Source organism: Tarenaya hassleriana, unplaced genomic scaffold (genome assembly GCF_000463585.1).
Source record: "Tarenaya hassleriana unplaced genomic scaffold, ASM46358v1 Cleome18, whole genome shotgun sequence".
Lineage (NCBI taxonomy): Eukaryota > Viridiplantae > Streptophyta > Magnoliopsida > Brassicales > Cleomaceae > Tarenaya > Tarenaya hassleriana.
The window spans coordinates 143,259-169,399 of NW_010965216.1; the positions used below are offsets into that span (position 1 = coordinate 143,259).

General features: G+C 42.1%; 4 protein-coding genes and 1 long non-coding RNA gene across 9 annotated transcripts in view; 2 read left to right on the plus strand and 3 right to left on the minus strand.

Moving 5' to 3' along the window:
* The window catches only part of LOC104810263, a 2,120-nt gene extending 1,441 nt beyond the window's left edge, over nt 1–679 (minus strand). The window contains exons 1-2 of one of the 2 annotated variants that reach the window (XM_010536462.2): nt 239–679; nt 9–59 (exon numbers count right to left, since the gene is read on the minus strand). In XM_010536462.2, coding sequence (XP_010534764.1) covers nt 9–59; nt 239–637 — 450 coding nt within the window. In that variant the 5' untranslated portion in view covers nt 638–679. Of the gene's footprint in view, nt 1–8; nt 63–238 lie in introns of both variants that reach the window. The other variant, XM_010536460.2, reaches the window with a different exon arrangement.
* A 1,178-nt stretch (nt 680–1,857) lies between these two features.
* On the minus strand, nt 1,858–3,897 carry LOC104810265. 4 transcript variants are annotated; one of them, XR_771273.1, is made up of 5 exons: nt 3,168–3,897; nt 2,943–2,989; nt 2,753–2,860; nt 2,455–2,524; nt 1,858–2,202 (listed from the first exon to the last, which is right to left on the minus strand). It is a non-coding gene; the product is annotated as an uncharacterized LOC104810265 (long non-coding RNA). The 4 variants fall into 4 exon arrangements; XR_771272.1 differs by having other exon boundaries at nt 2,455–2,518; nt 3,168–3,893; XR_771271.2 differs by lacking the exon at nt 2,455–2,524 and having other exon boundaries at nt 3,168–3,543; nt 3,657–3,874.
* Nucleotides 3,898–5,439: 1,542 nt separating this feature from the next.
* LOC104810266 lies at nt 5,440–6,311 on the plus strand. The gene has a single exon (XM_010536464.1). It carries the CDS (start codon nt 5,512–5,514, stop codon nt 6,205–6,207), a length of 696 nt encoding a protein of 231 aa, XP_010534766.1. The 5' UTR covers nt 5,440–5,511; the 3' UTR covers nt 6,208–6,311.
* A 60-nt stretch (nt 6,312–6,371) lies between these two features.
* LOC104810267 (nucleolar protein 56) lies at nt 6,372–9,118 on the minus strand. Its single transcript, XM_010536465.2, has 8 exons — nt 8,844–9,118; nt 8,152–8,366; nt 7,909–8,066; nt 7,613–7,800; nt 7,261–7,513; nt 7,024–7,172; nt 6,800–6,934; nt 6,372–6,729 (listed from the first exon to the last, which is right to left on the minus strand). The coding sequence occupies exons 1-8, from the start codon at nt 9,046–9,048 to the stop codon at nt 6,530–6,532; spliced, it is 1,503 nt and encodes a 500-aa protein (XP_010534767.1). The 5' UTR covers nt 9,049–9,118; the 3' UTR covers nt 6,372–6,529.
* Nucleotides 9,119–10,036: 918 nt separating this feature from the next.
* LOC104810268 (auxin-responsive protein SAUR72) lies at nt 10,037–10,831 on the plus strand. Its single transcript, XM_010536466.1, has one exon. The coding sequence runs from the start codon at nt 10,208–10,210 to the stop codon at nt 10,601–10,603; it is 396 nt and encodes a 131-aa protein (XP_010534768.1). The 5' UTR covers nt 10,037–10,207; the 3' UTR covers nt 10,604–10,831.
* Nucleotides 10,832–26,141: the final 15,310 nt, after the last annotated feature.

Genomic DNA, 26,141 nt, shown 5'->3' on the forward strand with positions numbered 1-26,141 from the left:
CTTCCGATCTTTGTGTTCGTCTCTTCCGTCGCCGGAATCTGTTTCCCCCCTTCGCAGCCCTGCTTTACGTCGTCAACGATCATCATTAAACTATATCTATGCGTGTATGTGTATGTTTGTGTGTGTGTATATATATATATATCTTTCATCAAAATTCATTGTGTATATAGTATATATATTTGCCATGCATACACACACAGTACGTAAGCATATATACTGTGTACATGTAATTGCATACCCAGTAGAGATCTCCGGATGATGCCGGAGAGAAAAACGGCTTGAACTCCGGGGAAAAGGCGTTGCATTCTTCTCCAGCAATGTTATGATAGTACTGTGTCGTATTATTGAAATTATCCACATAATAGCCACAAGCACCAATGTTGTTGTTGAACTCGGGCACGGCCATGTCGGAAATGCCGAACCTTTCCGGCAAAAGGGTCGCCGGAGCCGGTGATAGGTCAGCCTGGAAGGAGCCGTACAGATCATCAAACGACGTCGGATTGCTGGAGACGGCGTCATGAGGATTGAATGCTAACGAACCGTAATTCTCTAAACTATTCAAGGGGGTGAGGTAATGCTGCGACGAGGTCTCGCCGGGTAACGTGAAATCGGCGTAGAAATTAGGAACAGACGCCATTGGCGAAAACAGAGAGAGAGAGAGAGAGGCCTTTGTTTTTTGTTTTCGAGGTTCAATTAGGGTTTAGGGTAATTAGAAAGGGATGTGGATATATATAGGGGAGAGGGAGGAGGAGGTGCGGGCAGGGTGACCGGCAGCGCGGGCAGGGTTCGTCTTCGACTGAACAAACCACTGTTGTATGTCGTTATCATCACTGTGTTTATAAGCTGTAGTCTCCCTAATTATATCTTAAACTCACAAACTTCCAACTGTTTCTATTTTCGTTTATTTCCTTTTTTCTGTTTACGGAGGTTTTCACATTTATCTTTCGTCGCACTTCCACGTTAATACATCTTAGTTCGATATTACATTTAACGTTCTCTATTAAAAAAAATAATAAAAGAGAATATCCTTGATATATATCCAAGATTTGCGTATGGATAAATCATTTAGAACACGCTAACGGCAAGATACATAAGGTAGAGACATGTAATAATAGATAGCCAAACCACTTTCGATTTCGCGAATATTAATTAATTTTTTTTGTCCAAATTAGACGACGCCTACAATCATCTGTGAAGATTCTTTCTTTCTTTTTCCGGAGGAAGACTTATGAATCATATTCTCCTCACGTTCGATGTAAGAGGCCGTACTAACCCTCAATTTAGGATGGATTGCTCAAGAAGGAGCGAACCCCTATTCTATTCATAGCCCACGAATCTAGACACATGCTCTTGCAAGATTTGCACCAGATACTTTACCCAAAAAAAAAGAAAAAGATTTGTACCAAAAATCAACTCATTTTTGTTTAGGTTTACAATATTAGCCATATACTTACATTTGCTACAAGTTCGTCCCTGCTCGATTTTTGTACATTTGTGTAGTTGGCGACTACGTACGGGTTTCGAAGGCACAAACGATATTTAAGAATTCAAGACAGTAAACAAAATCTTGCCTCAAAAGTTATATATAAAAAATGAAAAAAAGAATAGAGAGGGCAGCCTCGCTCGCTATTTAGTAAGATAAAAGATTCCACAGAAGAAAATGGTGGGTGAGGGAGGGAGGGGGTGAACTGAAATGATGGGGCGTGATATGACTGAATATGCATTCAAACATGCAAAATGCAAATGGATCAAATGTTTTATATATATATATATATATATATTTTTTTAAGTGGCACAACTCTATATCCGATATTATATTCCCCATGAACGATTTTCTGAAACTAAACACATCGCATCTCATCATATGTATTCGTGCTTATATTGAATAGGCTTTCTGCATGACAAAATCCAACAATTCCCATGAAAGGAATCGCTATCTTCCTTTGGAATTCATTCTACAAATGTACTGACTGATTCTCTCTTTATTTAAAGCCCTTTTTTTTTTCCGTTCAAACCCCTTGAAAGAAAAGGCCCTTTCTTTCAAAACGTATACTTCATGTGTTCTGTTGTGCTAAAGCGACACTCATATCTTACTTCGATCTCCCATTGTCGTCTTGAAAGATTCCTGCCTTTAACCATTCTATTCCTCAAGAAGCCTAAATCATGCTTTCAAAATGCCGCATTGAGCCTCGCGATGATTTACTGCAACCAAATCCATTCAAGAGCGATATTAGATTTTTCGATTCTCATTGTGATGGAGCAAGGCTGACTTCTATTACACCAACGCCCCAAGCAAAAGGCATACAAATCAAGTAGATTGCCCCTCACAAGACGGGCTCTCCCCCATTCCATCCACTCATTGAAAACAAGAGGAAATGCTGACTTTTATAAGAGGAAACAAAATAAATCTAGCAGAGGGGGTGAAACGATTCCCAGATATGGAAAAAGCAAAACCTTGCAAGTGGTATTGGGTCATGGTTGGTGCATGTTGCCTGGGAAGTGAATCTCAGACGGGCAGCTGTTCCTTTGAAAAAATGTAAGGAAAAAAAAAAGACGAAGAAACGTTTTCTCTTTACATCACTTTATTACAAGTATTCTTGTTCCTTAGCTTTTGTTTCTCCGGCCACACAGAAAAGGCTGCTAGATATGACATGCTTTTGATCTAAATGTTCACGCAGAATATATTGTTTGAACGCATCCAGTGTTTGATCTCATCATTTCAAGACCAATTGCTCAGAAGAGAAGAGACTACCTTCGCAAGCTGTGGCTGAGACGTCCCTGGAAGGCTCTGCTCTGCTCTCTTAAAAATTTCCCGGCAATGTATGGACGGAGGGAGATCTCATATCTTAGGAATCGAAATCTGAGACAAATAACATCAGGGCCATGCCTGAACCATACATGTACGTAGCACTGACATTATTTATCAGATTTGAGAATTTTACCTGAAAGAACTCTTTCCCATCTATCCCAAGAGGAAATGCCGAACAATCTAGGAAATAAAGTGAGTGGATTCGAAGCAAGACATCAATAGCTTTTAGAAGTTCAAAAATGATTACTGGAATTAAGTAAAACAACAATACATCATAGGTGGAAACCGGCATGAGAAAACACAGAAACACAAATGTAACGGGACAAGGATCTGATTCTGAGCCAAGCAAAGTCCTCACCTTTGCAAAAGTCACAACCGAGTTTCTTTGCCCAGTGGCAGTGAGTCCCCCCTCCTGTCCTGAGTCAGTTTCACCAAAAAAAAAACAACAACAACAACAACAGGAAACCGCATATTGAAGATCGAAGAGTTGCCACAGGACCATGTATCATCAAAACAATTTCCTTTTCTAGATTCGTATGCAAACCACGGCATTATATTGGAGTCAAAGAATCAATCTTTGGCTCTCAGCAACTAATAACCTACCTCAACAGAACTAGCTTGGCACAGCACATTACATTCGAACAAAACCCTTAAAACTCCGAGTCCGGTCAGGTAATACTATTTGCTAAATCCTCCGGACGAATCGACCCAAGAATTCTGAGAGGTTGAGGATCCTATCAATGCAACCCTTGGAAAGTCAATTCCATCGAAGAATAAAACCCCAATTTCTGTCTCCATTTTCCACTCACCCAGAAATTGAAGGCGATAGATGAGAAAAGTTTCTTACATTTTCATCGATGACGTTCCTCAGATCGGAATCGGGCTCTCCAAGTAAGCGACCGTCTTCGAGTTCCTACTTCCTAGACAGGGCCGAACCTTCTCGAGAAGCCTCAGCAGGAGGCCAGAAACTTCGAAACCCTGGAAGCAATGGCCATTCCGGACGAGATCGAGCAGATGGGTCGGGCCATAATCTATTTGTAATTTTTTTTCTTTTCTTAACCAACTTGTTAAATCTGATTATACATACATAATTTTTTTTAATTCATTTCGTGATTCACGTAACAATATTCTTAGATACCTCCTCAGAAATATAAAATCAAAACCCATGTATTTAGTATAGCCCTGAAATTCATGTAACAATAGGCTTTATAACAAGTATCCAAAAAGTCAGGAAATGAAATGTGCGTAGGATGGGATGGGCTAAAGCTGAGGCCCATATCATAAGCATAAATGGGCTTGAAAACATAAGCTCAGCCTTCGTTCTTGTTTTTTTTTTTTAAAGAAAGATAGGGCAAGGGGGGTGTGAGCGTTGCGAAATAATTAAGCAAAAGAAACGTAAAACGGTGGAACTTTGAGATTCCTTGGCTACGTCTAGAATACGTATAATCATCGATTTAACTTCCTGACGTTGTATATAAACGAACGAATGTAGATGTCTAATAAATACTAGCCGTATTCTTCAAGCCCTACAGCTCGGTACGTGACAAATTTTAAACATTTAGTATTGTTTTAATTAGAGACATCATGAATTCGTATTTAAAAAGTTAGCTTTAAAAATCCATCATTTTGGATTGCATAGTCACTTTCTAAATCTGGACAATTACATTATCAAGACCAAAATAGCTGAGTTTTAAATAAAATATTCATAAAAATTCAAAATTTTGATTCCTGATTAATAGTAAATCAAAATCCGTAATATAGGTGATTTATAATAATTACATATCGATGAAAGGTGTTATATAATTATTCATTTTTATTAACCTTGTTGACTAATTATCAACACTTGGTAATATTATTATGGGTAATTAAACTTGTTGCATAGGAATCTCGGGGTTGGGGACAGGGTTGAAGAGGATGCTATTTAGCAAGGGAGGAGGGCGATTGCCAATGTTCGCTAGTGGGCGGAGGTCTCAAATCGGTTTAAATTTCGATTTTCAGGGTTTTCGATTCGGTTTAGTAAATTGAAAACCGAGTTTTTTTTTCTCAAATCGGTTTAAATTTTGAAACCAAACATGCCGATGTGGCGAAAATAAATTTAAAAAATCTGACATGGACATGCTGACATCAGCGTTCTGGGCAAACGTGAATTTCCGGTTGTCTGAAAATTTGGTCAAACGGGTCAACGGTTTAATTGACCATTAAATTGCAAGTTAGATGTTTTGTTGAGATATGTGTTGTAAGTTTGAGGATAAAATGGATTATTTGTATAAATTTTAGTAACTATTATTATTAGAATAGCAGATTGCGGAAAGAACATTTTTGTGCAACAAATTTGAAAAAAACGTCAAGGAGGATTCCCGCAATACGTATACACCAAGTATAGTGAATATAACTTCGTATCTCTACTATTTACAAGCTACATATGGGAAAACTCAATACATATTTTTTCTTAGAATTTACTTGTTGATTAATTATCGAAAGAGAAATATCGGATTATAAATTATGAAGTTTATATAATATATGTGATTTTAGATGTAAATAACCGTGTAGAGAGAAAATCAAGTGACACACAAATTATTCAGGAAAGCAAGCGTCAAAGCATAAATACATATAGGCGTGACAGGGGTATATACGTAATTTTAAATAAAGCCCCTCAAATTTAAAAACCGAGATAGCCGTTACAAGGAGCGACTCTGCCCCCCATGTGCCTATTAATAAGAATCTCCACAATCTCTCTGAATCCCAACTTTCTCTCTCTCTCTCTCTCGCTCTCGCAAGTGTGGGTTTCCATGGCGGCAGACCAGAACATGAGTTTATCGATTATGGAGCAGAAGACGAGGCATCCTCTTCACCAGATCGCGGATGCGCCCACTCACAAGCTTCTCCTCAAGCAATGGCTGAAAGAAGAAGAGCTCATCCTCAATCGCGCCTCTCACAAGGAATCTCAGATCGACTCGGTTCGCAGGGAGATAACGCTGCTCTACATCTTCTTCTTCCTCTTCCACTCCATCTGCCTGCTGCTCCTCTTCCAAGCCTCGGCGGGAGAAGCGCCGCTCCGGTGCGGGAGATCGTGGATTCCGTCGGTGTGCTCGCTGATGTCGTCGCTGGGGATAATATGGGCAGTAAGGTACAAATCGGAGGAGGAGGCGCATCTGGAGAAACTGCTGGAGAGGGAGAAGGAGGACGGGCAGCTGATGAGGAAGTGCGTGGAGGAGCTGAAGAAGAAAGGATTGGAGTTCGATTTGCTCAAGGAAGTGGACGCGCTTCGGCGAGCCAAGAGCCTGAGGGTGGAGAGGAAGCCGGTGAAGAAATGGTCTGCTAGGGATTTCGTCACGCTCTTCTTCTTCACTGTTTCGTGTTTGGTACTCGCTTTGACTCGGCTGATTCTATGCGAGTAGAGTAGACGTCGCTCTTCTTTTCTTTGTGCGCAAATTGAAGCTGATTCCGCATGAATTATTCCAATTCATGAATCCAGCACAAGTCTAATCAGAGTTTTACGACAGCTATGCCCGTCACTTGGTTGGTTGATTTCACGTTGAAGTTTTTGTCAGTAAAAAAAAAAAACAAAAACGAGAGCACCATTAGAATAGAACGTGATGATGACGTGAAAACAAAGGATGATTGTTGAGGAAGAAGATACAGAAAAGTAAATTCATTCTCCTTCCCACCATCGTAAGAGACATCTATATCATATCCATAGAGCATTGCCGCAAAGGACACTTAGCTTTCCTCGCCTTTGTTCTTCTTCTTTTTCTTCTTCTTGGAATTGTCGTTGGCCTGCTCTTTTTCCATCTTCCGCTTCTCCTTCTTCTTCTTCTCATCCTCCTCCTCCATGTCCATGGCTTCCTCACCTTTTGACTTCTTCTTCTTCTTCGTGCTTCTCTCCGTTGAGGCCTCCACAGGCGGCTCTCCCTCTTCTCCTGAAGCACGGAGAGTAGTTGGAACACTGATCTTTGTTCTCTATATAGAAACAAAGAGCAGAAGCAGTACCTTGGTTTTGCAGAGTTTCCAAGACATCCTTCATTACATCGAGGTTCTTGCGTGGTGCAACACCTTTGTCGTAGAAGTCGAGCCGCTCCTCCACTTGTTCACGCAGCTTCTCCCCAAAAGCTGCAGTGCTCCTCTCTGTTTAACCACACAGATCAACATGTAGGTCAGAAAAGCCTTCACGGTCCCCCCACCCACCCAATATGCCTATTCATTTCGCATTTTACCAGCAAAACAATCGATCCGGGATGCAATCGAACACTTGTTTGCCAGATAACGAGCAATACGGCCCTTGTTCTTCGCCGACGCTCTCCCAATAAATGACGAATGGAATATCAAACCATATTTGGGCGTGTTTCCCTTTGTTTTCAGTGCCCTGATTTTGAGTCATCATACCACCACCAGATATTAATACTCGTTTACATATTATATCAGATCATAACAAAAACAGCTACACACGGCACCTGAAAAGTGCCTTCTCTGCTCCAAGGATCTGAAGGGTTGAAGACGGACACTTTGCGAGATTTGTCAGACTTCCCGCATGTGAAATCAACCGGGCACCAACCATGTCACCTATCAAGGCCGCCAAGTTTGGAGCAATGTCGTTCATCTTAGCCACAAGATAATCATAGAGCTTCTTTCTGTACTCAGACAAGTCCATAACCCTCTGGGCAAAGTTCTGCACGTTGATCAAGTCGACCGGTGACAGATCCTGACCTACAAAGAAGAGGACATACATAACACATTTAGAACAATGGAGATTAGAAACACAGAACAACTCAACCTGACTATCAGTGTACGAGGCAAGATAATTACCCATAGACGCTTTTCCAGCTTCAACGACCTCCTTTGCCTTGTCTTCATCCCCGAGAACTTCAGTCAACATTGGGATATGCTCTTCAGACAACTTCGATTTGTCCTCAATGATTTTAGCAACACGGGCATAAAGGTAGTTGTCATTGACTATCTTCACTAATTCGGGGAAATGCCACGAGTACCATTCTCTGCAAAAAAAAAAAAAGGAAGTTATCATAAGCCATTCAATAACCAACATTCATAAAAGGTGATAGGCAACAGGACCATATCTCAAAAGGAGAGGAGACAAAACTAACCTGACTCTCATAGCAAAGGAATTAATATCCTTATCAAGCGTGTCGAGCAGGAAAATGGCTTGAATGACCATGTTGTCTACTCGGTTGACATTGAACTTGACCTTTGCTCTGCTGTAGCTGTGAGCTAAACCTAGTTGAGCCTTCTCCAGATCACCGGGCTACAATAAGAGACAGAGTTAGGGGGTAAATTAGGATACTCAAAAAAGAAAAACCTAACAAAAATGGATCACGCTGAATACACACTTTCAAGTCCTTGATAAACCTATCAAAGTGCTGGCGCACTCCACGGAGAAGCTCGAGGACAAACTCATTGCTCTGGCATGGGATCTTAGTGGCTTCACATACGTGTGACCCGAGTTTTGGTTCTGCCAATCCTAAGCTGAACTTCGACTTCTTACCTTCCTTGACTTTTGGAAGATTCAACTCCAAGAAACTCCTCAGCTCATCGGTCATCAGCCCTTAACCATTTGGTAAAATCCACAAAAGAAGCTTACTACTTGCAAAGCGGCCTCAAATGAGTACAAAAGCCAAAATATTTTTGGGCTGATTCCATCTTATCAGGGATTGTGATAATAATACAGTCTCGTAAGTAAATCGAGGAAGCAAAATCAGGTGGATTACCCCAAAGAAAAAAGTCAACTTCCTTTAGTATAGCTATGGATTTACTGAGGAGACTATATCATCACTCCAATTTGACTTAAAAAGAGATTCAAAAACTGTTACTCCAATTTGAGAATAGCCAGCATACATACTGCAGTGACAAAATGAACAACACGATAAACACAGTACACATGTTACAGATGCGAACGTAGATGATACCAAAAGCCTAATAGAAACGAACACATAATGATCAAAAGCAAGACAGAAGTCTTATTTCATGTTGTTCAGAAATGACCTAAAAAATAACACATAAGTGAAAGCCGGGGGATAGTCACCTTCAGAGACGGCGTTGATTTGGTTGAGGGCATCGAGAGCAGACTCGAAGGGATGGAAAGCTGTGAGCTTGACGACGCGACCGAACCGGTTGAGGTCCGAGACAGAGCTCCGGACAGCCTCGGTGTTCTGTCCGATCTCGTCGAGCCCATGAGCTTCGAACAGGGCATAGCCGGAGGAGGCTTCGTAGAGAAGGTACAGCGACATGCGTGAGATTCGCGGGAGAGAAACGGCGAAGATGAGGTGACTAGGGTTTAGGGTTGAAGGAGCTTTCCTGGTTTAAAAGTGGAGATGGAAAAAACCTCTAGGGTTTTAGGTTTCTAATAAATGGGCTTCATTAGGCCCATCGGTTGAGTTATGGGCTTTAAATATGCCGTAATTCCATGCTGAACTGGGGGACGTGGACACCCAATCATATGTACGTGTGCCATGATAGATATAAGCAAGCAAATAAAACATTATAATTACTTACTCGACCACCCTATTGATATATATATATATATATATATATATATGTATACATCCTTTTAATTGGAATGTTTGAAAACAAAATATACAGTGATTTTATTTAATTTATACCAATGTGTGGTTACGTACGTGAGGGAACAAACCAGAAAAATAAAAACCTTGAAAGTATGTATCCAACTGGTTGGTAACTACTAACTAGATAGGTTACATAACTGAAAATTTAATATTAGTTGCAAATAAAGACATGATATTGCTTATATATTACATTAATTATATAATATCTGTAGATCTCAATGAAGCTGTAATTTGTTTATTTATATATATGATAATGAATAAAGTCGTCACGCAATTTTGTTCAAGGAGTGAGCGAGAGGTTAATTGGTGTGAAGAAATATGGAAGCTGTACCAATTCCTTTAACCTAAAGCTTCTGGAGGAGCTAATGTCGTTTTACAAATTCATGTATACAACAGAGTGTATAAACGGTAAGATATCACACACTTACTTACACCCCGCACCCCATTTTGGTATATTCATCCAATTATAATACATTTTATACACTTGAGATTGTTTTTCATTTTAGAATAATTCAGGATTTTACTCGTTAAAAACCCAAATCAACACTAACAACTGATGACGTCATCCGTCATTCCGACAGAATATATATATGTATATGTATTCACGAACCAACTACTTTTTTCGTAATTCTCATTTCATACGAAATTCCCGTCACTGTACCTGGCCAGTACTCCTTCTCATACGAAATTACACATGTACCCTCGCCTCTTTATATACCCCTTCTCCCTCACCCCTCGTCTCTCTCTGCAGATTTTCTCCTTTTACCATTAAAAAGTCGGAATCTTTAGGTTGTATATTTCGGATTAAACTATCTGTGTAATCATGAAGTGCCTGATCCGCCGTCTGTCCCGCGTGGCAGACTCAGCGCAGTACAACCTCCTCCGTTCCGATTCCCGGCGACCGAGTCGGCGGTTGCAGACGGCGATCCGGTCAGCAGCTCGGAGAGAGAAGAAGGCGAAGTCGTCGGTACCGCAGGGACACGTGCCAGTGTACGTGGGGGAGGAGATGGAGCGGTTCGTGGTGAGCGCGGAGGTGATGAACCACCCGGTTTTCGTGGGGTTACTGAACCGGTCGGCTCAGGAGTACGGGTACGGGCAGAAGGGCGTTATACACATCCCCTGTCACGTGCTCGTCTTCGAGCGAATCATGGAGACTCTCCGCCTGGGACTCGCCGAGTCACGTGACCTCCAGGAACTCATCGGAAGCGACGCCATCTGATGATACTCTTGTCGATTCGTCGTCCTCGCTAGAAACAGTGCAAAAAGGGGATAGATCTGTTTGTTTTTGCTCAGATACAGACAAAAGTAGGATGTGTTGTTGGTGTAAATAGTCGTTTGCTCGATCTGTTTTGATGGTGGGGTTCTGTCAAGGTTTTTTCTTTCTATTTAAATCTTGGTGGACGAACGCTTCTTCTTCGATATTAGTATTATCTACTTAATTCGACATCGAAGATTGTGCCCATATATTTTTCACGCGACCCTCCGCATCGTAAGATCCATCCAAAATCAAATTTGGTTTTATAAAATTGGTGTAATTGATCCATGGGATCGGAGTCATTAAAACGTATAAAAATTCCTTAAATATGACTTATGTAACGTTGTATATTAATTAAGCATATAAGTAGGTGATATTCTAATGCTCGCAATGAAGTGCATGTGGAAGTTAAACTGTCCCACAGCTCTCGATTCGCAAAAACCAATAATTGTTCCGTGTTAATCTTGATTTGGGATTTAATTAATCCGAATTGTGGTTATAGTACAGTTGGAAATTTCGTCCGCTTCTGTGGGTGGTTCCCATGTTGCTTGACCTTGACCTGCATATTATTATTAACCCCACATGCAATCATTACCAATATTGGTAAATGCAACATCAGATTATAAAATAATATTCCTTATACCATAGATCTACACTTGGAAGTGTTTTACAAAGACACAAGTTTTGAGGATGGAAACAAAAATCAAGTCAAACTTCATCAGGATATTTTCCATTCATCATAATGTACGGCTGTTGGGTTCAGATGTCTAATTTTAAGCCCAAAGAGGCCCAAAATGATCAAATGTAGGCCCATTATTCAATGTATATGGGAGTTTCTTTGGCTTCTGCCACATGCGTACTTGCCCTTGTGCGACGTCCCGAGCCAGTCTCGTGTATTATACCTCTCAATTAAAAAACACATTCTATACGTATTTTACAATAATTTATGCATTTAATATACAAGTCTCCTCCCTATATCATATCATATCTACCTATATGATGGTAGAATACAATGCCAATGATTATATAACTTTCCAATTTTTTTGTATTAACTTAAACCAGCACATTACGTCCTTTCTTTTCAAGTTCTCATATCCTATACAATATGCAATTAATTTATTATAAAAAAGTAATTTTTGGGTAGGATCGTTAATTAATTAATTCTGTAGGATCTCGTTATATATTGTTTGGAGAAACAAGTCATTCTATATTTTGTATGCTCTCATAGTGTGAAGGGACAAGTGATTAGTAAAGAAACTGCAATATTGTTTTAATGGAATTACGAAATGCAAAAATAGATCCAATCGATCTCTAGTCTCAAAATTCGATAACTACCCCAAATTGTACGAATAAAATCCTATGTTCGACCTATGGTTTAATATTATTGTGTGAACATGGAATAAGTACGGCGGCTAATGGTTTTTCATTTGAATCTAAGCAAATTACTAAAGAAATCAATGACCAAGACTGATTTGGAGACAAGGAATGAGAGTTGCAGAGATTGGGAGAAAGAACAGAGACGTAGAATACAGAAGAGTGGAGAAGAAAATATTACTCTATATATTGATGTTTATTTGTTTACAATATATAAACAGATTTTACAAAAGTAAAATGGAAACAAGTGATATAGAAATTATACATATGGAATGTGGAAGAGATATGTTCGTGATTTGTTCCAGATTTGTTGCCAATGACTAACGTTCACTTTCAGCAGCAAACCTTCTGATTGATGCAGTGTCTTCCTCCTGAATATTACAGCTTGTGTCGATCTTCAGTTGAATCTTGGTCTGATCGTGTCCTTGAACCAGAAACACCTCACTCTCTTCTTCATTATCTTGTTCAACAACATTTCCCCTCAAGGTTGGTCGGCGGTATTCGGAAAGACCAATCTTGGAGAGTATCTTGTTTAGAACAAAAGAACTTGTTGCCTTTGTGAATATGTCTGCGAGTTGATCTTGACTTCTCGTGTACATAGGTGCGATTAACCCTTGAGTTATCTTTTCTCGTATGAAGTGACAGTCGACCTCTATGTGTTTCGTTCTTTCATGAAACACGGCATTGGACGCAATGTGTAGAGCTGCTTGGTTGTCGCAATGTAGAGGAATCGGTTTCGGTGAATGGATACCAAGATCCTCTAGCAATTGCCTCAACCAAATAAGTTCGCTCGTGGTGTTTGCCATAGCTCGATATTCCGCTTCAGCACTAGATCTTGCAACTACAATTTGTTTCTTGCTCTTCCAGGTGACAAGGTTGCCACCTACAAAGGTGCAATATCCAGTGGTAGATTTGCGATCGGTTCTGTCTCTCGCCCAGTCTGCATCACAATATCCAATGATCTCCGTGTGTTTGTTGCATCGCATCCACAGTCCTTTGTTAGGAGTTCCTTTCAGATACTTGAGAATGCGGTCCACCATTTGCCAATGCGTCGTGGTTGGTGCGTGCATCCATTGACTAACCTGGTGCACGACAAAACTTAAGTCAGGTCGGGTAATGGTAAGATAGATGAGCTTACCTACAACGCGGCGATATTGTTCTGCATTCTCCAACAATTTCCCCTCGCGTTGATCTTTAAAATGTTCTTCAATAGGGGTACGGACAGGCTTAGCTCCGAGTTTTCCAGTTTCCTGAAGAAGATCTAAGACAGATTTTCTTTGGGACAGGAAAAGGTCAGATGAAATATGTGTAACTTCAATGCCAAGGAAGTACTTAAGCTGACCAAGATCTTTGATATCAAAGACAGTTTTCAAGAACATTTTTGTAGCAACGATTCCGGAACTATCATCACCCGTAATGATAATATCATCGACATACACAAGGAGAACGATAATACCGGTTTCGGTGTGCCGTATGAAGAGTGAGTGGTCATTGTTGCTGCGAACAAAACCGTGGCTCGAGATAGCATCGTGTAACTTCTGATACCATGCCTGAGGCGACTGTTTAAGGCCATAAATAGCCTTTTTAAGTCGACAAACTAGTGGCTTCGTAGTGTATCCGGGCGGTGGTGTCATGAAAATTTCTTCGGCAAGATCGCCTTGAAGAAACGCATTTTTAACATCCATCTGCCAAAGAGACCACGAAGAGTTAGCAGCGAGAGAAAGTATTACACGAATAGAGGAAATTTTCGCAACGGGAGCAAAGGTATCCGTGTAATCTTCCCCGTAAGTTTGAGTGAAGCCTTTAGCAACAAGACGCGCTTTATATCGGTCGATCACTCCACTGCTGTTGTATTTGATTTTATAAACCCACTTTGATCCAACAGCTTTCTTGTCCTTGGGTAGGTCGGTAAGTTCTCAAGTGCCATTACGTTCCAACGCAGCAATTTCTTCCTGCATCGCCTCTTGCCACTCTGGAATATCTTTGGCCTCATCATACCGTTGTGGTTCATACCCCTGCTCAATATTACTTAAAAACGATTGTTCATCAGCATGAAAAGAAGCAAGAGAGGAAAAATTAGCAATGGGATAAGCAATTGTAGCTAAGGTAGCATAGCGTTCTAGAACTTTGCGAGGTCTAGTACTGCGGCGTAGCCCCTGTTGTAGAGAGGACATAGTATCAGTTGTGGAAGATGGCAGAGTTGGCGGTAATTCTGGACATGGCTGGTCTGAGCACGGTGGTGGAATCGCCGCAGGTTGAAGATGATCGGCGTCACTGTCAGTGGGCTCGAGATTTGTGGGAGCGAGAGCAGAAGGTGACCCGGGTGTTGAGTCCGGCGCTGCGGAAGCAGAGGTCAGAGAAATCGGCGCAGCAAACAGCGGCGGTGTTTGGGAATCGACGGAATGACCCTGAACGATACCGGCAGAGGACACAGGAGGTGGGTTGGCTGGAGTAGGGAGAAGCGTCGGACCTGCAGTGTTAGTAGATAACGAAAGCGTAGAAGGAGTAGAAGATGAAGACAAAACCTGTTGTTGTGCAAAAGAAATAGGCCCAGGCCCAGACCCAGGCCCAGGTCCGAGAATTGATGGCAAGGAAGGAGAATTATGGGAAAGACCCAATTGTTGGTATGTTGTAAGCAACTTCGTGGCAGCATGAGGGCCATCATGATCTTGGTAGGTGAGATCTTCAAAATCAGACCAATCTTTCTTGTCATAGTAGGAACTATGCTCATCGAACTTGACATCACGGGATATGTAAAGACGGTGTTGTTGTGGTTGATAGCAAATATACCCTTTTTGGTCGGTCGGATAACCCAAGAAAATACACCGAATACTTTTCGGATCGAGCTTGTTTCGGTTAGCTGCATCTACATGAGCATAACAAACACAACCAAATACCCGTAAATGATCAAGAGACGGTTTTGAATTAGAGTACCTCAAACGGAGATTTGTCGCGAAGAACTTGAGTGGGAAGGTGGTTAATAAGGTAACAAGATGTTTTGACCGCATCACTCCAATAAGTTTTGGGAACATTTTTGTGAAAAAGAAGAGTGCGCGAGACTTCCATCAAATGACGATTTTTGCGCTCGGCAACACCGTTTTGTTGAGGAGTGTTCGGACACGAACGTTGGTGAATAATACCATGAGCCTGGAGATAGGTTCTAAAAGCATGGCTCGTATATTCACCACCGTTATCGGATCGTAAACATTTAACCTTCAAGCCAAATTGGTTAGTAACAAACGCGTGAAAAATTTTAAACACATCAAACACATCTTTCTTATGTTTCAACAAATATAACCAAGTGTATTTTGTTTTCTCATCAATGAAAGTGACAAAATATTTAAAATGATCGCGAGAGAAACACGGAGCAGTCCATACGTCAGAATGAATCAAATCAAATGCATTATCATAAACTGTTTGTGAAATAGGAAAAACCGTGCGACAGTGTTTACCGAGTACACAAGCCTCACAATGTCCAGAGGAAACAATGGTTTTGGTCGTTGGTACAAGTAATTGAAGCACCTTATTATGCGGATGTCCTAGTCTATCATGCCATAACGGAGAAGAAACATGAAACGAAGATGCAGAAGGAGAGTGCAAGTCTTCTACAATGTAGAGGTTGCCTCTCTTTATTCCTTTTCCTAGAGAGCGATCCAACTTAGTATCCTGAAATAGCACTTCGTTAGAACGGAAAATCACATTGCAATCTGTGTCATGAATTAATTTAGGAATGGACAGTAAATTGGTACTAAAATCAGGTATATAATATGCAGAAAATTCCATGCCAAATAACCGAAACTTGCCGTGACCACGAATCGGAACAAGTTTTCCATCAGCCACAGTGACCATGCCATACGAAGTATCAAGACTATGAAACAAGTTTTTATCCTTGAACATATGCATCGTGGCTCCAGAATCGATCACAATATGAGGAGAGAAGATGTTAGAAAAGTTACCCGTATCCTTATCTTTTAAGGCAAGAACGAAATTTTTGAACTCTTCTTGGGTGAAAGAGATGGTATGGCCAGCAGTCATCGCTGCTCCTTTCGTCGGTGTCGATTCCCGGAGATGAGCCGGTTTGAGATGAGGATTTAATATCCAACATCGATCCTTGCTGTGGCCCGACTTCCTGCAATGTTCACATACCAACGGCTTCTTGTCCCGATGCGCCGAGAAATACGGCTGTGCTTTCTTGGTGTAATGAGCCACCTCATGCGGCCCTGCAAACAGATTACGACCGCCTTCCTCTCTCTTAATCAGCATACATACCTCGGCAAAGGAAGGCAAAGTCGATTGACGGAGAAGATGGTACACCAAGTCGTTGTAAGAAGAATCCAAGGTAAGAAGCAAGCCAAACACTTTATCTTCTTCAGTCCTTGACAGCGCAACTTTCGGATCAATAGTAGGAGGACGTATCTCATCCAACTCGGTCCATAACGCCGTGTAATCACTCTGAATTTTGTTGAAGGACTGTCCTTGCTGCTGCATGTGAGACAATTTCTTTTTTATTTCATAAATTCGGCTAATATTAGACATATTACCGTAGATGTCCTTGAGCGCATCCCACAATGCTTTGGCGGAGTCTAAAGCAATGAAGGACTGCAACACATTCTGGTCGAGAGAGCCTTGCAGAAGAACCAAAGCTAGTTGGTCCTCTTGATGCCATTTGGCTTGTTTCGCGGCAATCAGTGCCGGATCCGGTGGAGCTACTGTTTGGGCTTCATTGGCAGATGTCTGAGAAGAAGTAGCTCCTTGTTCCACAATGATATGGTTCCACAGCCCCTTGCTACTGAGAGTAGCCTTGGCTGCCTTGGACCAATAAAAATAATTCTCTCCATTCAAGGTAATGGGAATCGGTTTTTGGGTGTTGTCCATGGTGAAATTGAGAACGAGAAACTGAGAGAGAAGCGTAGATAGGAGAACGAGTGTAGAATGAGATGGAAAAATTGGTCCACACCTTAGAGCTCTGATACCATAAAGAAATCAAGGACCAAGACTGATTTGGAGACAAGGAATGAGAGTTGCAGAGATTGGGAGAAAGAACAGAGATGTAGAAGACAGAAGAGTGGAGAAGAAAATATTACTCTGTATATTGATGTTTATTTGTTTACAATATATAAACAGATTTTACAAAAGTAAAATGGAAACAAGTGATATAGAAATTATACATATGGAATGTGGAAGAGATGTGTTCGTGATTTGTTCCAGATTTGTTGCCAATGACTAACGTTCACTTTCAGTAACAAACCTTCTGATTGATGCAGTGTCTTCCTCCTGAATATTACAACTTGTGTCGATCTTCACTTGAATCTTGGTCTGATCGTGTCCTTAACCAGAAACACCTCACTCTCTTCTTCATTATCTTGTTCAACAACAATTACATGCCATGTGTTCGTGATTTGTTCCAGATTTGTTGCCAATGACTAACGTTCACTTTCAGTAACAAACCTTCTGATTGATGCAGTGTCTTCCTCCTGAATATTACAACTTGTGTCGATCTTCACTTGAATCTTGGTCTGATCGTGTCCTTAACCAGAAACACCTCACTCTCTTCTTCATTATCTTGTTCAACAACAATTACATGCCATTCGATCTCAGTTTTTCGCTGGCTACTATGTTCCAACCTCATATATATATATATATATGTTGGGCCACACGGCCCATTTGGTGAAAAAGGAATGACCCAAAATGGCCTAAACGGTGTGTTTTGAAGAAAAGGGTTAATGAACCCTAGGTTTTACGATTCTCGGTGACTTTTGGAAAGAGACACGCACGTGGCTCGAGAAAGAACAAGAGAGTGAGAGGAAGAACGGGAGAAAGGAGATCTACAGCGACGGTGGAGCTTCCCGGCGTCGGTGGAGCTCGGGATCGACAGCGGCTCAAGGTAAGAGAGTCATGGTCAGTAAGACGTCGCATATTTCGTCCCTTTCGGTTGTTTATCGGACTGGTTCGTCGGTGAGTCTTCGGACTTGTGAAGCACCGCCGACGGTGTTGTTTCCGTTGGTTCTTTCTTTGATCTTTCTAGTGGATTCGCCGGCACCGTCCGACCGAGATGTAGGCCCGAGCTTGCTCGGTAACCGAACTCGTTAAAATCTCCGGTGTCGTTTTTTCTTCTTGCACGAACGAGCGTCGGAGTGGTTGTGAGAATCCGATATCCACTTCACAAAGTGGTATCAGAGCTCCGGTTACGATCCAGGGAGGTAAGTTCGCCGGAAAAGGCGAGGTAAGTTACGGGTTGTTGGTTCGATCTGTCTGTGTGAGCGATCTGATGCTCTGTCGAGTGTTTCAGCCGAAGACAGAGCTAGTTCGACGACGGTGGGAGGTAGATCTGAAGCCTCGGAGTCGCCGGTGGCAAGATCCGTCGAGGTGGAGCGCCTGAGATCAAGATTCAGTGAAGCTAGATCCGAACCGAGTTGAGTAAGGTAAGTTTTCTAACCTGACTCGTTATTAATTCCGCGTTTTCCTCCGGTTTTGAGACCGAGTTTCAAAGAAACTTGGTGAATTCAGCGGAGGAAGGCTCGATTCCGGCGAAACTCGGCCCCTGACTCGTCCGAGTTAGGGTTGAGTGGAGGAATCGGGTGAGTCAACGTCCGAGTCAACTCGGCAGACTCGGCGGGCAGGGTTTCCGAAATTAGGGTTTCGGATTAAACCCGGTTTACACCGGTTTAATCGATCCAATTTCGGTTAAACCCGGTTTGGGTCAATCGAACCTGGTTCGATTCGATCCAAGTCCGGTTATCGGCGGTCAGATCGGATTTGACCTGGTTCCGTCCATTCAGACCGGATTCCGGCCGGTTCAGTCTGGCTCAGACCCGGTACCGGCCGGTTCAGACCGGTTCACTTCGATTCGGTCAATTCGTTGACCAATTTAGTCAATAGTTGACCGGTTTAGGTCAAATCGGACCGGTTCAGGTCCGGTTTGGGGTCAATTGGACCGGTTTAGACTGCTTCAGGTCAATCTAGGCCCGGTTTAGGACAATTGAGTCCGTTTTACGTCAATTCAGGTTCGGTTTAGGACAATTGAGTCCGGTTTAGAGCAATTCAGACTAGTTTAGGCTGGTTTAAGTCTTGGTTAAGGTCTGATTTGTCTGGAAAGGGCTAGAATTGTTCGGTTCAGACCAATAGGGTCTGATTGGAGGTGAATTAAGGCCGGTTTAGACTGGTTTAAGTCTAAGGTTAGGGTATGTTCGTCCAATTAGGCTAGAATTAGACCGTATAGGTCAATTGGGTCCGGTATTAGGTAAGATCAGATTGGTGTTAGGCTCATAGAGGTCTGTTTAGGATCTGAATTATCTAGTTAGGGCTGGTATTGGTCGTGTTAGGGCCTGAGTTGGTGGTTCTTTAGGACTAGATTAGGCGGTTTAGGTCTGGAGTGTACAATTAGGACTAGAACTAACTGGTTTAGGGTTAGGTTGGTCCATATAGGTCTGATGGTATCGGGTTTAGGGCATAGTGGACTGGTTTAGGGTAGATTACGGTCTGTAGTGATCGGTTTACCCTGTTAGATTGGTCTAGTACTCAATTTGGCTTGGTTTAGTGAAAATTCACTAGGGTTAGATCTGTTTAGATATCGGTTTAGCTAATGTAGGTCATAGGTTCCGGTTTCTGTTCAGTATAGGTCTGAATAGGTTGGATTTGACTACGTTTAGCTGGGTAGGAGGTCGGGTTAGGCTTAAATAGGCTGGTACAGGTCTGTAATAGACTGGTTTAGGTCTGATATAGGTCTGTAAGTGCTGTTTAGGTCTTGGTTAGGTCTGGGTTAAGCCAAATTTGGGTTGGTCTAGCATGGTTTAGGTCTGATCAGTAGGTAATTAGGTCAAAATAGACTTGGTTATGTCTTATTAGAGGTTTAGAATGTCTATAGAGACATTGCCTAGGTCTGATCAGATTAGAATCTGATTATAGATTTAGGTATTATCTAGTTTAGGACTAGATAGGACTCCTAAGTACCAGTTTTGAGTCATAGAGTCCGGTACATTGACCGGTTAGGTCTGATTAGTTAGGATTTGACTAAAACGGATTGGTTTAGGGGTTGGTTAAGTCTAGAATCACTAGGTATAGGTCTGTAGGGGTCGGTTTAGATCAGGACAGGTCTATAGGGGTTGGTTTTAGGCGTTTATAAGGTCTGATCAGAAGTAAATTAGGTCTTATTAGACTTAGTTTAGGTCTGATTAGGGTGCTAAAAGTCTAATCAGGGGTTGGTAAGTCGTTAGGGTTGGCTTAGGTTTGGTGATTAGAACTTTTAGGTGTCTAACTAGGACTTATGGTCATCTAATCAGGGGTTGGTCAATTAGGGTTGACTTAGGTCTGATTAGGGTGTTGTGGTGGTCTAGTCGGGACTTTTGGTTGTCTAACTAGGGCTGTCAGGGTCTAAGTAGCACTTGGGTAGGTCTGATTAGGACTTTGTGAGGGGCCGGGTAGACTCGGGATCGTAGGACTGGTTAGAACTACGTTGGGGGCCATGTAGACTCGGTGTTGTAGGTCTGATTAGACGTAATCAGGTCTGTGTAGCCTTAAGTTAAGTCTGGTTAGACGTAATCAAGTCTTAAGGTAGGCTGTGTTTCAAGTCTAATAGGTCGGTTAGGCACAATTATGCCTAGGGTAAGTCCAATCAGGTTTGTGCGAGAGTCTAAGAGGTCAGTTAGGTAAAAATATACCTTGTGTTAAGTCCAATCAGGTCTGGTTTAGAGTGTGTTAGATCCGTTTAGGTAATATGTACCTAGGGAGATGTCCGGTTAAACTTGGTTTAAAGTCCGTTAGATCGGGTTTAGGTTGAGTGCCTAGGTTAAGTCCAGTTAGGTCGTGTTCTCTAGGTCTTGTAGGTCTGATTAGGTAGAGACGTACCTAGGTTTAGGACCGATAGACTAGGGTTGGAGCGTGTTTAAGCACGACTAGGTAGAAATATACCTAGGGTTAAGTCCTCTAGGGTTCGGTCTCATCCCTCGTGTCATGTTACATCACTTCTAGGGTCGGGTAAGTCACTTCCGGGTTGAGTCATTTTAGGCTCTGGTTGTATCATCGTAGGATGATGGAGTTAGATCGTCTAACTCAGTATATCCCGAAAAGGGGTATGGAGGAAGGACTATGGGTCTCGGGCAAACCCGAGAAATCGGGTGCAGGAGAAGGCCAAGGACCAGGTGGAGTGAGTTGTTCCGCGGCTAGGTAGGGATACTACATGGAGGATATGTAGATCCAGGATGACGAGGAAGGCAGAGTCCGAGGTAGAAGGACGTGTTGACCTCGGAGGAGTAACCGAAGATGTTTCGGTTCTCGGTGGTAGGTCAGGAGGTGAGGTCTCCACATTTAGGTGGAGCTTCCTCGGGTAGGATGCTCGGGAGATGATGTGAGCAGGGAGGTGTCGGGTATTCACCGAGGTAGAGTCGGTGTAGGTTGGAGCGCTAGGACACTCCCTCTCGAGGTGGAGCACGTGCACTCACGTGTCTCTTATTCTCGGTGGAGCATCGTAGATGACTAGGAGAGTCTTCACGGGACAAAACCGTGGGACAATCTTAGTTGGCAGGTTAGGGTCTGAGGGTAGAAGTCATATACCTATAGGTAGTATAGACTTCACGGGGATCCGGGCTAGGTATCTAGCGGTTTCGGTAGTATGACTCAGGTTAGTCTCGGGAGAAGTCGGGATAGACTTAGGAGACGGGTAGACGTCGGGTATAATCCTCGGGTTAGCTAGCGGGTATAGTCTTCGACTTTACTAGGAGGGTTAGTAGACGGTCTAGGGAGTCATACAACCGAGGGTAGCATTCGCCGGTCGGGCAACGCGGGATAGGACTACGGTTCGAGTCTTATCGGGGTGAACGTTCTAACACGTTTACCGAGTGTTTCAGGTAGAGATGAGCTGATCGGTGGCGGGGATAAGGCGACGAGGCCACGAGGAGTCATCGACGGGAGCTTCATCAGATTTAGGACGACATGCGACTAACTCCGGTACAGGTAAGTGAGGTAAGTCAGGTAAGTTGCGTTTTAAATTCCGATGAAAGTCGAGGGATCGACGAAAGTCGATCGGTGCTGTAAACGGCGAATTTCACTAGTGTTTATTTTGTTATTATTTTCTTGCTCGTTCCTTTCTCCATCAAGGTGGAGATTGTTGGGCCACAAGGCCCATTTGGTGGAAAAGGAATGGCCCAAAATGGCCTAAACGGTGTGTTTTGAAGAAAAGGGTTAATGAACCCTAGGTTTTACGATTCTCGGTGACTTTTGGAAAGAGACACGCACCTGGCTCGAGAAAGAACAAGAGAGTGAGAGGAAGAACGGGAGAAAGGAGATCTACGGCGACGGTGGAGCTTCCCGGCGTCGGTGGAGCTCGGGATCGACGACGGCTCAAGGTAAGAGAGTCATGGTCGGTAAGACGTCGCGTATTTCGTCCCTTTCGGTTGTTTATCGGACTGGTTCATCGGTGAGTCTTCGGACTTGTGAAGCACCGCCGACGGTGTTGTTTCCGTTGGTTCTTTCTTCGATCTTTCTAGTGGATTCGCCGGCACCGTCCGGCCGAGATATAGGCCCGAGCTAGCTCGGTAACCGAACTCGTTAAAATCTCCGGTGTCGTTTTTTCTTCTTGCACGAACGAGCGTCGGAGTGGCTGTGAGAATCCGATATCCACTTCACAATATATATATTATCTTCCCTGAACCCTAATCGAACGACTGAAATGATAATGAAGATTGACAGGAAATGAAATGATACAACTGGACTTTACGAGTTCGGATTCAGTGTGAATCCTACGTCTCGGCCGAGAGACTTCAACATTCACTATTATGATTCTCTGGTTGCAAGAACGATCGATCTCACAACCCGAGAATCATCGATTTCAACCAAGAACAGAAAACTCCAAAGAACTCTCTGTAAAACGAACTTAACGAACGAAGAAGACGACGAACCCTCTCTTTTTATAAGAGTCTTCGAATAGTGCTCTTCCTTCAATACTGCGTCGTTTTGTAGTGAGTTATTACCACGTTAATGAAACATTGTGTTACGATTCCGATTTAAATTCCAGTTCAATCTGACTCGGTTCTCTGATTCGAGCCAAGACTTTTTACTCTAAACAGAGTATTTCTTCAACAAGCATTTTCTCAACAAACTCCACCTTGCCTGTGAAAGAAAACTCAGTGTGAGTTCCCTATGCTCTCTCGGTTTCTTTCTGAGTTACTATATAAAGATTCTTAGCAAGTTCAACGCTGTGTTGAACTTACGAATAGGCAGAGGCTTTGTGAATATATCAGCAGGATTAACTTCAGACTTGATCTTAGTCACCCTTACTTTGTCCTCTACCAATATATCCCTCAAGAAATGCAGCCTCACATCAATATATTTTGCGCGTTCATGGTGAATGTTGTTCTTTGCTAGGCATATCGCACTTTGCGAGTCACAGAATACTTCCACTGGCCTTTGCCCGATCTCTACTCGTCCATCAGCCTTTTTAATCACAATGCTTCTTTAAGCGTTTCTGCCAAAGCCATATACTCAGACTCCGTGGTTGAAAGTGCTACTACGTGTTGCAAAGTCGATCTCCAACTAACGACATTTCCACACACTGTGAAAACATATCCAGTAATAGACCTTCTTTTATCTAGATCATAGGCGAAATCAGAATCACAATACCCTGTAATGTTGAATTCTTCTGACCTTCTGTATTTGAGCTTCCTCTCCAGCGTTCCTTTGATATATCTCATGACCCATTTAACTGCTAACTAATGTTTTTTACTAGGTCTGCTCATAAACCTGCTCACCAATCCCACACTATACGCTAAATCTGGTCTTGACCTGATCATTGCGTATATTAGGCTCCCAACCGCATTCAGATAAGGATTTGAATCCAAATCCTGTTAATTTGCCTCTCCTTCTTGTGTACTTATCAGCTTAAAGTGAGTTCCCATGGACGTGTTTACTGACTTAGAATCTGTCATTCGAAATGTATTTAGCACTTTAGCTAAATAATCCTTTTGTGATAGTGTAAACAACCTCTGTTCTCTGTTTCTTACAATATCTATGCCCAGAATCCTCTTTGCTGAATCTAAATCCTTCATTTGAAACTGAGTAGCCAATATTTCCTTTATCTTTTGAACATCTTCTTTGTTCTCACCAGCTATCAACATGTCATCAACATCTATCAATAGATATATGAATTACCTTTTTCTGTTTTTCTTGAAATAAACGCACAGATCATGCTTGCTTTTGTTGAACCCTTGCTGAACCATGAAACTATCAAACTTTATGTTCCACTGTCTTGGTGATTGCCGTAGACCATACAGAGATTTTCTTAGTATGCAAACTTTCTCCATTTTCCCCTGAAGCTCAAACCCTTTTGGTTATTCCATGAATAATTTTTCTTCAAGAACACCGTGAAGAAATGATGTCTTTACATCTAGTTGTTCAACTCCCGGTTCCTTGAAGCTACTACTGACAGTAGAAGTCGAATCGAGACATGCTTGACAACTGGAGAGTATATCTCATTGAAATCTATCCTTTCAACTTATGCATTCCCTTTAGCCACTAGTCTTGCCTTGAATCGAGGTTCTTCTACTCCAGGTATTCCAGGTTTTCTTTTAAAAACTCATTTCCTTCCTATTACCTTTTGGTTCACTGGTTTGTTGACTAGTATCCAAGTCTTGTTCTTTTCAAGTGACTGCATTTCTTCCCTCTTTGCCTGAATCCATTTCTCTATGTCCCTTGTCTGTAAGGCTTGTTCATATGTATTTGGCTCATCTATGTCGATCTGACTTGCTGCTAAAAGTGCAAAGGCTACTGTGTTCTCCTCTCTGTACCTTGAGGGTGGTCTGATTTCTCTCCTTTCCCTGTCTCGTGCTAACAGGTAGTCTTGTAGATTTCCCGATGTCTGTTCTATAGTTTCCAAGTTCTGTTTTTCTGGTAGTTCCAGGATCCCTTCTTCTTCAAACTGCTATGTTTCCTCATCTACAGTTTCTCCATCAGCTCCACCTTGAGCTAAAGTCTCTAAGTCTTGGCTCAAAATTTGTGTTTCATCTGGTACATTTGCTATACCAAATCTTGAATGATCCACTGGTTCTTCTCCTTTGTCTGTAGGTCTTGATTCTGTGACTTTGATATCTTTGAATGTCAAGTCTTCTCTAAACTTAACATTTCTGCTTATGTGTACCTTTCAGTCTTCTAGGTGCCAGACCCTGTATCCTTTTGTTCCTTGAGGGTAACCAATGAATATCCCTTTTTTAGCTATTGGTTGTAGCTTACCTTGACTGACATGTACATATAGGTAACGCATCCAAAATGTTTTAGATCCTTTAATGAAGGTTCTCTTCCATACCAGACCTCATCAGGTATCTTAATCTCGATTGCGCTTGATGGTGACAGATTTATTAGGTGAGCTGCTGTTGCCGCAGTTTCTCCCCAAAACTCCTGCCCTAATCCTGAATTTGATAACATGCTTCTGACTTTGTTCATCAGAGTCCTATTCATTCTCTCTGCTACTCCTTTTTTTTGTGAAGTGTATGTGCATGTTCTATGCCTCTTGATTCCATTTTCTCTACAAAATTGATCAAAATATTGGTTACAATATTCTAACCCATTGTCAGTTCTTAAATGCTTTTGTTTGAGTCTCTACCATAGATTTCCATTCTGAGAACTTAGAGAAAGCCTCGTCCTTTGATTTTAGCAGATAAATCCAAAGTTTCTTTCAATGATCATCTATGAATGAGATCAGATATTGAGCCCTTTCGAGAGTTGGGGTTACACTTGATGAACTCTACAAATTTGAATGTATATAAAATCCAGATTTTGTTTAAATACATGTTTGCCTCTTGAGAATGCTAGCCTGTGGGTTTTCCCATCACACAGCTTTCACATAATGGTATTCCTGCAAGTTTCTCTTTTCCTAGCAATCCTCTTTGTGACAGTATTTGTAGTTCCTTTTCACTCATGTGACCCAGTTTGAGATGCCAAAGTTCTGATTCTTCTGAGTCTGTTACTACTTGAGATTCGGCCACCACTGTTTCACCTTGCAGAATGTAGAGGCTTCCTTCAAATTTTCCTGTAATTATACTTTTTGGTTCCTCTGAACACCTCAAGCACTCCATTTTCTGATTTGTAGCCCATTCCGAGCTTGTCTAGTGATCCTAGGGATATCAAGTTCCTTTTTAAGTCA